We start from the raw sequence: 11298 nt of genomic DNA, 5'->3' as shown, positions 1-11298 counted from the left end.
CACCATGTTGGCCAGGATGGTCTTGATCTCTTGACCTCATGATCCACCTGCCTCGGCCTCCCAAAATGCTGGGATTACAGGCATGAGCCACCGTGCCCAGCCAGCAGTTTTTTTCAGTTATTAATTTTAAAACATTTTTTGACATAATTTCAGACTTTTAAAAATGTTGAAAGAATGGTATAGAGTTCGTGGGGCCAGGTGCGGTGGCTCATGCCTATAATCCCAGCATTTTGGGAGGCCGAGGCAGGCAGATCGCCTGAGGTCAGGAGTTCGAGACCGGCCTGACCAACATGGAGAAACCCCGTCTCTACTAAAAATACAAAATTAGCTGGGCATGGTGGCACATGCCTATAATCCCAGCTCCTCAGGAGGCTGAGACAGAAGAATCTCTTGAACTCGAAAGATGGAGGTTGTGGTGAGCCAAGATTACGCCATTGCACTTCAGCCTGGACAACAAGAGCGAAAGTCCATCTCAAAAAAAAAGAAAAACAAAAAGAGAAATGTTTGAATAATTTGAAGTACTTCCAACAATTAGAAACTTAGGTATAAACATAAAATTATTTTGTGTTTATTTTTATAGGTGTCCCTTGGAATTTTACATTTAACGTAAAGTTTTATCCACCTGACCCAGCACAGTTAACAGAAGACATAACAAGGTAAAGAAGTAATAGTTAAACATATAATTTTTCATATAGTAATGTATATGATGAGATAGTAATTCTTACCACCATAAGATCTGCTAATTCACAATGGAAGAAAAATAATGATATTAAGCAGCGTAAGATTGAAAGTTTCTGGTCACTTCAAGGCAGGCATGCAAATAAGTGAACCTAAAAGCCTTAAGTATCTGTGACCTGTATCACAAATATCAGCAAATTGGCAGGGGAACTGGCATTGCTTATCATGGATATGCCAAGCTGTGGGCAGGGCTCCTACCAGCACCCTCCAAAGGGCAATACACAAATATCATGGTAAAATGGCTCTACTGTTTTTTTTGTTTATTTTTTGGAGTCTCTTTTCATACTCCTTTCCCACTATGTTCCTTCTTTTTGTTGTTGTTTTTTGTTTTTTGAGATGGAGTCTCACTCTTCTCTCCCAGTCTGGAGTGCAGTGGCGCGATTCTGGCTCACTGCAACCTCAGCCTGCTGGCTGAGTAGCTGGGATTACAGACATGTGCCACCACGCCCTGCTAATTTTTTTTTTTTTTTTTGTATTTTTAGTAGAGGCGGGTTCTCACCATGTTGGCCAGGCTGGTCTCAAACTCCTAACCTCAGGTGATCTGCTCACCTCGGCCTCCCAAAGTGCTGGTATTACAGGCTTGAGCCACCACACCCTTCTTATAGGTATCAAAAAAACTGAAAGTCTAAGTGTTATTATTTCTTCCTATCTCTCTTTTAAAATGTTTGATGAAGTACTTGATGCCCTGAACTGAATCTTCCTTGGAGCCCACCTAATTTATGAAATCTTGTACTCTTTAAAAACAGCCTACTGATGTCTTAAGAAAATGGCTTTTATTGGATTCTATAAAAATACTAACTAAAAAAGAAAATAGAAAATCAATATATTATGAAGTACTACTGTGCATATTTATATTCATGACATCTTGCGTAGGGTCTTATCCATAGTAGATGCTTGGTAAATGTCTGTTAAATTAAACTGTTAATTGTTGAGTAACTGCTTTCTATTTCTGATTTTGCTGCCAACTGTCTGATTCCAGGCAGATTTAGTCTTTAGGCCTAGATAGTTTCCATACTCTCAAATAAAAGAACAGACTAACCTCTTTAAAAATCTGATTATTAAGTTCTATACAAAGTCAATACCATTTTTTTCTTATTATTTGTCATCTAGTCATCCTCAGTACATTCTTGAAGCTGAGATGCCAGATCTCTGCCTTAAAAAATTCCTTTGGTTATTTCTTTTTCACAGTAATATTTGTCTTTTGGAGTTGCTACTTAATCATCTTTCTTCATCCAGGCTTATGTATAAAACAAAACACATTTCTAAAAATCTTTCCTAATTATTTACATTTTAGAGGAGTTTAAAATTTTTGTGCCTTGTTTGGCATTGTTCTGACATTTAAAAAAATATGTATGTTGTGACTAATTAGAGCAAAATGTTATTTACTATCTTATAATAGAAGCAAAGATATGATTCTAATTAATTTAGGAATTGTCAATTTAATAATATTTTCCTGTTTGGTAAAACAGTCTGAATTGGTCAACTCAGTCAATTAGAACACGTGGTAAGGAAGTCAGGGCCATAGGTGGCGAACGTTACACTGACGGAGAGAAAAGTATCTGAACGTGGTAAGGCACTCGGTTGGTTTGTTGGACTGAACTGTTTTAACTGCAAACTGTGCAGTTCCCAACAGTGTAGCACACAGATGGAATTAGTCTTACAAGGTGGCTAATAGTATGTAGAAGGCTGCATGCGACTTAACTCATCTTGGAGAGAAGATACACCAGAATGTTTATAACCTAGTGAAAATATGTCACTAATGTCATCTTTATATGTGAAGGACTATGTCTGCACACTTGGCATAGCAATGTGACAGAAAAGAAAGGGCCTGGTTTTGGAGCCAGTCTTTATTACTACCTGACACCGAGCACGCTAAGCTTCTGAGCTGCTTCCTCATCTACAATCTGGCAATGATAACCCACCTCACAAGTTTTGTGTGTGTGTGTGTGAAGATTAGGTGAGGTAATTTATGTATCTGTGGTACTTAGTATATGTAAAAAAATATATTAGTTTCATTACTTCCTTTAGACTTCCCCAGCTTTTCCTCTTTCTAAACATGTGTCCAATATAGTTACAGTATTTTTTTAAGTTTTAATATGGAAAAATTTCAAACACACAGAAAGAGAAAAATAATAGTGCAATGAACTACCATATACCCACTACCTAGATCGAACAGTTATTAATATTATCTCATATTTACTTAATCGCTTTTTCTTCCATCTCCTTATTTTTTCTGTCTCTCCCTTTTTCTTTCTCCCCTTTTCTCCTTTTTCTCTCTATATATTTTGTTGTTGTTGTTGCTGACATAACATTTTTTCTCTTTTGCTGTAGATATTATTTATGTCTTCAGCTTCGGCAGGACATAGTTGCAGGACGGCTGCCCTGTTCCTTTGCAACCTTAGCATTATTAGGTTCTTACACCATCCAGTCTGAACTGGGAGACTATGACCCAGAACTCCATGGCGTGGATTATGTCAGTGATTTTAAACTGGCTCCGAATCAGACCAAGGAACTTGAAGAGAAGGTCATGGAACTGCATAAGTCATACAGGTGAGTATGTCTACAGGGTTTGTTCGGTGTTTGTTTTGGCAATGAGTTTAAACACTTAACATGGTATTGGTTCAGTGTTTGCCTAAGAGGGAGCATGGTGCCACGGAAAGAGTCAGTGTGAACTCAGTTTCCTCCACTGTTTGACTTTGGACAGGTTACTTAACCTCTCTTAATCTAAACTTTCTCATCAGATTAATGGTCATTGCACTGTAGGATGAAAACTAAATGAAGGAATATATGTAAAGCACTTAGCACAGTGGCTGGCTCAGTGCTCAGCAAATGGCAGCTATTATTATTTTTGTTTCCTTATCTTTTATTTTTTATCAGATTTAAAGCTTATTATGCTGCATTAGGTACCTTGAGATCCTTAGAGCAGGGGTTTTTAATTTGAGATCTTTATACATGGATAGATTTCAGAGGGCCCATGAAACACTTGGAAGTATTTTTAAAAGTCTTTATTCACCGACTATACTGCTTTTATACATGAAAATGATTGGCAATGTTGGGCGTTATCAAGTGATCAAGAGCAAGAGTTTACAGTCAGTCTGAGCTGGGTTGAAATCTTGACCTTGGTTCCAACCTTGTGAGCTTAGGTCTTTCAATTATAACTTCTCTGAGCCTCAGGTTTCTTATATTTCTGATGGAGATTATCACCTCAGAGAAAATAGGGGGACTGCTAGGTTTAGAAAAGGTATTGTGGGCTGGGCGTGATGGCTCACACCTGAAATCCTAGCACTTTAGGAGGCCGAAGCAGGAGGATCACTCGAACCCAAGTGTTTGAGACCAGCTGGGCAACATAGCAAGACCTCATCTCTTCAAATAATTTAAAAATTAGCCAGGCATGATGGTGCACACCTGTGGCAAGTAGCTGAGGTGGAAGGATAGCCTGGGAGGTCAAGGCTGCAGTGAGCTGAGATCACACCATTGAAAGGTAATGTGTGTAAAATACTGAATACAATGTCACAATGTCTTTCACATGGTAAAAAATTCAGTAAATATTAGCTAATATTAAAGTGCCAGAATAATTTGTGTTTCTTCCTACCCATACATTCATTGTTACTTGAGTGACTTGCTGTAGCTTAGTTCTATAAACTGCCTTAGCATATTAATGTGAAAGTCTGACCTTGGCCTTGAGTTAGTACCCTGAGTTATGTTAGCATGAGTTAGGTTACAAAGCTTCAAAGGATCACACTGCTCAAAGAGAAATCCAAAGAGTGGTGTTGGTAGGCTTGCCATGGTAGTAAAAAATATTCTTTCCAGCCTTTGAGCCATTTATTTCTCCTAAATAGGATTGCATGGATTGGGATGCTTCAAATGAGAGAGTTGTAACTTAAGGTGTCCCAATTCTAGGTGTGTTATTGCCCCTGTAGGTTCAGGTTCCTCAGTCATGAGGACCATACTAAGGACTTTAAAGTCTACAACCCACATAGCAGGAGTCTTATAAGAGTTACCCATCTCTCTTGGGGTCACACTATTTCCAAAGAGAACTGCACATTTGCTTTTTAAGTTTGGACTTATTCCAGTACCAATGTCTATAATCACTAAATACACCACTTTCAACTTGTTGATGATTATAACTTAAGCATGTCAAAAAAAAAAATGACATGCTTAAGTTATAATCATCAACAAGTTGAAAGTGGTGTATTTAGTGATTATAGACATTGGTACTGGAATACAATACCAGTACAATTTCTTTGAATACATTTTTATTGTTTTTATTTTTCATTTTTATTTTTGAGACGGAATCTCAGTCTGTTGGCAAGGCTGGAGTGCAGTGGCGCGATCTTGGCTCACTGCAACCTCCACCTCCCAGGTTCAAGCAATTCTCTGCCTCAGCCTCCGAGTAGCTGGGATTACAGGTGTCCACCATCACTCCTGGCTAATTTTTTGTATTTTTAGTAGAGATGGGGTTTCACCATCTTGGCCAGGCGGGTCTTGAACTCCTGACCTTGTGATCCACCTGCCTCGGCCTCCCAAAGTGCTAGGATTACAGCACTTTTATTTATATTCTGGTTATGATTCTCAACATTTATATATATAAAGATATATGGATATATAAAAAATATATGCGTATATACATAGAAAAGCAAGTACTGGAAAGAAAATAATTAGAATGTCAATATTGTAGGGAAATATTTTTATTATCTAATAATTTTAAAATATTTTTTATTAATTATAACTTTGGGCATCACTAAAATAGTAAAAGAAAATATTTACTACTGCCATAGAGCTGAACCGCAGAAAATGATGATGTCAGATTATGATTGATACTTGAAATCTGTCTCTGATTTTTTTTTTTAAAGAGAGATGGAATCTCACTCTCGCCTAGAGTGGAGTGCAGTGGTGTGATCATAGCTCACTGCAGCTTCAGTCTCCTAGGTTCAAGTGATCATCTCACCTCAGCCTTCTGAGTAGCTAGGACTATAGGTGTGTGCTAACATGTCCAGCTAATTTTTAAATTTTTTTGTAGAGCTGGTAGTCTCACCATGTGGTCCAGGCTGGTCTCAAACTCCCGGCCTCAAGACTTCCAAGATGCTAGGACTACAGCCATGAGCCTCTGCACCTGGCCTAATGAGTCTTTTAATGGTTATCTGATCATAATAGAATCTCAGGTTTGAGAGGACTTATAGTCTCTCATCTACTGCTTGATTCTTCTTTATAGAATTGTTACATAATCATCATAATAAGTAGCCAGTTATTGTGCATCTATTCTTATGTGCCAGATACTATGATAAGCACTTTATGTACAGCATCACGTTTAATCTTTATAACCACCCTTTGAGTTAGGACAACGGTTCTCAAAGGGTGGTCTATAGACCCTGGAGATCTTCAAGATTCTTTCAAGGGGTCCATGAGGTCAAAATTATTTTTGTAATAATGCTAAGATGTTATTTGCCTTCTTCACTGTGTTGAAGTGGGTGGGGCACAAATCAAGGCAGTTATGGCAAACTGTACTAATAGTCATTATATTGTTCTCCAGCATACACTTGCAGTTAAAAAGAAAGCCAGCTTACCTTAGAATTTTCCTAATGAAGCAGCAAAAAGTATGAATTTTATTGTCTTGAATACACTTCTGTTTAATATTCTGTGTGATTAGATAGGAAGTACACACAAAGCATTTCTGCTGCATACTGAAGCACGACAGTTGTCTCAAGGAAAAGCACTTGTGCAATTGAGTTGTGAGCTGAATTGGCCATCTTTTTTTCTTTTTTCTTTTTTGAGATGGAGTCTCACTCTGTAGCCTAGGCTGGAGTGCAGTGGCAGGATCTTGGCTCACTGCAAGCTCTGCCTCCCGGGTTCATGCCATTATCCTGCCTCAGCCTCCCGCGTAGCTGGGACTACAAGCACCCGCCACCATGCCCAGCTAATTTTTTGTATGTTTAGTAGAGATGGGGTTTCACCATGTTAGCCAGGATGGTTTTGATCTCCTGACCTTGTGATCCGCCTGCCTCGGCCTCCCAAAGTGCTGGGTTTACAGGCGTGAGCTGCTGCTCCCGGCGGCCATCTTTTCTGTGAAACACCATGTTTTCTTGAAAGAATGACAAACTATGATTATTCGGACTTGGTTATTTGACATACATTTTCTCAAAAATGAAATAAGCTACTACTTTTAAGAAAGCAACTGACAGTATTTGTTGCTAATGACAAAATTGAAGCATTCTGGTAAAAATTACAATTTTGGAAAACTTTTATATATCCCCATGATCTTGACAGCTTTTAAAGACTTTTCTGCTAAGGTTGGTGGTAATTTTAATGAATGTGATTTTTTAATACACATATTGTATCAAGGTTTGGAAGATTTTCCTAACTTGGTGAACAAGTATTTTTCAGATTAGAAATGCACAATGTTAAATCATGCCCAGGTAAAAGATTCAAAATGCGAGATAGACCAATGGATTTTAATGTAACAGTACAAAAAGTTCATTGATAAATTTCTACATTTCACATTGAAAATTATCTTTAAGAAACTGCCATTGATAAGTTTTAGTGTAATACCAGAAAAGAATATTTTAGGCCAGGCCTAGTGGCTCATGCCTGTAATCCCAGCACTTTGGGAGGCCGAGGCAGGCGGATCACAAGGTCTGGAGTTCGAGACCAGCCTGGCCAATATGGCGAAACCCCGTCTCTACTGAAAATACAAAAATTAGCTGGGCATGGTGGCGAGCACCTGTAATCCCAGCTACTTGGGAGGCTGAGGCAGGGGAATCACTTTAACCTGGGAGGCGATGGTTGCAGTGAGCTGAGATCGTGCCATTGCACTCTAGCCTGGGTGACAAGAGCAAGACTCCGTCTCAAAAAAAAAAGAATATTTTAAATTCATAGTCACCCCTTTTCCAACTACATGTCTGTGTGAGATCAGATTTCTTCACATACTGCCAAATCAATATATTGCAACAGATTGAATGCAGAAGCAATTGGGAGAATTCAGCTGTCTTCTATGCCAGACATTGAAGAGATTTGTAAATATGTAAAGCAAAGTTACCTTTTCATTACTTTTTCAGAAAATATTGGTATTTTTCAGAAATTATGTTATTTATGTTAAAAAATAATGGTATTACTGTTATTTTATTTTATTTTCAGATGGAGTTTCACTCTTTTCGCCCAGGCTGGAGTGTAATGGTGCGATCTCGACTCACTGCAATCTCCGCCTCCTGGGTTCAAATGATTCTCGTGCCTCAGCCTCCCGAGTAGCTGGGATTACAAGTGCCTGCCACCATGCTTGGCTAATTTTTGTATTTTTAGCAGAGACAGGGTTTCACCATGTTGGCCAGGCTGGTCCACAACTCCTGACCTCAGGTGATCTGCCTGCCTTGGCCTGCCAAAGTGCTGGTATTACAGAGGTGAGCCACCGTGCTTGGCTGGATAACTGTTACTTTTTAGAAATTTAATAAGCATTTTAAATTTTCCTTAGTTAAAACAATTTTAATATAGTGAATACTAATAGCTATAAGCCACATAAAGAAAAGCTCTTGGCCAGGTGCAGTGGCTCATGTCTGTAATCCCAGCACTTTGGAAGGCCAAGGGCCAGATCACCTGAGGTCGGGAGTTCAAGACCAGCCTGACCAATATGGAGAAACCCTGTCTCTACTAAAAATACAAAATCAGCTGGGCATGGTGGCACCTGCCTATAATCCCAGCTCCTCAGGAGGCTGAGGCAGAAGTATCACTTGAACCCGGGAGGCGGAGGTTGCGGTGAGCCGAGATCGCGCCATTGCACTCCAGCCTCGGCAACAAAAGCGAAACTCCATCTCAGAAAAAAAGAAAGTAAAGCTCTTTAGGGTCCTCAATAATTTTTACAATAATTGTTAAGAGAATAAAAAAGTTTGAGAACCACTGAGCTAGGGCAATAGGGCACCATAGTTAAAAGCTTGAGCTCTAGAGTCAGCCTTTCTTTAAATTCAGACTCCATTCCTTGTTAGCTGTGTGCCTCTTGGTAAGTTACTTAAGTTCTCTAAGCTTTGGTTTTTTCATCTGAAAAATAAGGGCAATAATGTGAATTTTCTAATTGTTAAATCAGAAAATTTATATAAAGTGATTAGTACAATGACAGTATATAGTGAGAGTTCAAATATCTGCTAGGATAATAGTAATTCTCGGCCGGGCGCCATGGCTCACACCTGTAATCGCAGCACTTTGGGAGGCCAAGGCAGGTGGATCACGAGGTCAAGAGATTGAGACCATCCTAGCCAACATGGTGAAACCCCATCTCTACTAAAAATAGAAAAATTAGCTGGGCGTGGTGGCGTGCACCTGTAGCCCCAGCTACTCTGGAGGCTGAGGCAGGAGAATCGCTTGAACCCAGGAGGCGGAGGTTGCAATGAGCTGAGATCGTGCCACTGCGCTCTAGCCTGGGTGACAAAGCGAGACTCCATCTAAAAAATAAATAAATAAATAAATAAATAAATAAAAATTCTTATCCTCACTTTACAAGTGACAAATGTATGTGTCTTGGTTTGGAGAACTAGTTTTAAACCTTTATCAGAATTTAAACCCAGTTAGGTGAAACAATCTCAAGGGACAAATGGCTATAGTTCAGTTGACGTTCTGTTAGGGATGTGGTAGAAATTGAGCAATAATGGATCACCATGACCAGAACATTTAGGAGTCTGTCATCTTGGAATTTACTTGCTCCTTTTTGGAAAGATTCTCAACCCTCACAAACCCAAAGGAACAGTTTAATTATGTCCAACAACATGGGATTTTAACTAATCCAAAGAAACTTCCCACTGATGCATATGCATTTTACTATGCATTAGAAAGTGCAGTATAAGCACTTCTCAAATAGAAGACAGCCTGCGTAAATGGAATCCTTAGTAGTGGCCCTTTGCCCAGACTGGGATTTTAAAGCTATAATTAATACTTTAAATTTACACTAGCAAATCAAGATTTAAAATTAATCGCCCTCCATTTATGGGTATTAGGAAGATATGTAAACTTGTCTATTGTCCCCCACTTAATTATTTGAAATCACAATCCTTAATTAGGAGATATAGCAAACATTATTAAAAGGCGGTCACATAACACTGGAACTCACTGAATAGCTCTATCCTGATCCCACTTGCTCGAAATAAATGCAGGGAAACTTTATTGTAACTTCTGTTTTTAATGAGCAAGAGTTAACCAGTGCCAGAGCTTCCTCGTCAGGTACTTTTGTAAGCTCAGTACTTGCAAGTAGTAAATTATTAGGTGGTACTGAATAAATTCAAGACAGTACTTTTAATGGTTTAGAGGTGTCTAATCTCTTCCCAGCTGGTTTGTTATGACTTTCAAAGGTCTTGGAAATTTTAGGGAAAACCTTGATCATTAAAATTTAAGGCAAAAAGTAATTTATTTTGTGATATTAATTTTTCAGATATACGTGTTGTGTTAACATGCACAGATGTCTGTGGGTGTTGAGATTATAGATTTTCTTTTCTGTGCTCTTAATGATATTTTCCAAATTTTATACAGTAAATGTGTATGAGTTTTATAATCGGAAAAAGCTTTCTGGCAACACTAGATGGGGCAGAGCAAGGTAGTCATCCATGCAGAGGGGCAGTCTGGCTTGGAATATTGAGGCCTAAGCAGAGTGAGGAGTGGGTTCATGCGTTGGAGGGTAGCCTGGCATGAAGAGTCAGAGCTCAAGTGGATGAGGATGGTAGTCATGTGTAGACACCTGGTGGTGGGTTTCAGAAGCCAAGCAGAGCAAGAAGGGCATCCATGTGGGGGAAAGGCCTACACAGGATGTGGAGGGCATCCACACGGGGTGGTGCTTGATGCAGAGTGTCAAAGCCTAAGCAGGGTGAAGAGATGGTCCCACACCAGCAGTCAGAACCCTGATGAGGTAAGGAGCACACATCCACGTGTGCTGAGTAGCCCAGAATAGGGAATTCAAGGTTTAAGTAGAGTGAGGAGGGCATCCACATACGGTAGGGGTTTGTGGCTGCAATGAGAGATTATATGATTATATAGAGGGAGTGATTAAATTAGTCAATGTATTCAGGGTAATGGGAGCCAGGTTTCTCACTGTCAGTAAAGGGAGACACAAATTATGGAAAGGGAGAAACTAAAATGAACCCAGTTAAGATATTGCGTTAAAACTGGAAGCTTCAATGTGAACTTGTGGTTTCCAATATATAGATAGGTAGATATAGAAATATAGATGTGAAAAGATAGATACATACACAGATACATACTCTAACTCTACATTGTGTCAGAAGGAAGTACTGGAAAAATGATGGAAAATGGTCAGGACACAGAATCCAGCTTAGAGAGGTTCCCACTGACCATATCTGGGGCAATTTAAGCATTAAAATAGATAAGGAGAAGAATTGATATAATGCATTGAATAAAACGAAAATTCATGAGTCAGTACTGATATAAATAAGTAAATTGAAATTTTAAGGCTGAGCATGGTGGCTCATGCCTGTCATTGCAGCACTTTTGGAGGCTGAGGTGGGCTGATTGCTTGAGCCCAAGAGTTCAAGACCAGCCTGGCCAACATGGTGAGACCCCCATCTCTACAAAAAA

General features: G+C 39.2%; 1 protein-coding gene across 1 annotated transcript in view; it reads left to right on the top strand.

The window, feature by feature from the left end:
- The window catches only part of EPB41 (erythrocyte membrane protein band 4.1), a 253110-nt gene that overhangs the window by 138829 nt on the left and 102983 nt on the right, over positions 1-11298 (top strand). Inside the window, exons 6-7 of the mRNA XM_011955664.1 lie at positions 581-656; positions 3070-3288. Coding sequence (XP_011811054.1) covers positions 581-656; positions 3070-3288 — 295 coding nt within the window. The remainder of the gene's footprint in view (positions 1-580; positions 657-3069; positions 3289-11298) is intronic.

This window comes from Colobus angolensis, unplaced genomic scaffold, assembly GCF_000951035.1.
Source record: "Colobus angolensis palliatus isolate OR3802 unplaced genomic scaffold, Cang.pa_1.0 Scaffold4, whole genome shotgun sequence".
NCBI classification, from domain to species: Eukaryota; Metazoa; Chordata; class Mammalia; order Primates; family Cercopithecidae; genus Colobus; species Colobus angolensis.
The sequence above is the reverse complement of the archived record's forward strand: the minus strand, read 5'-3'. Positions and strand labels throughout refer to the sequence as shown.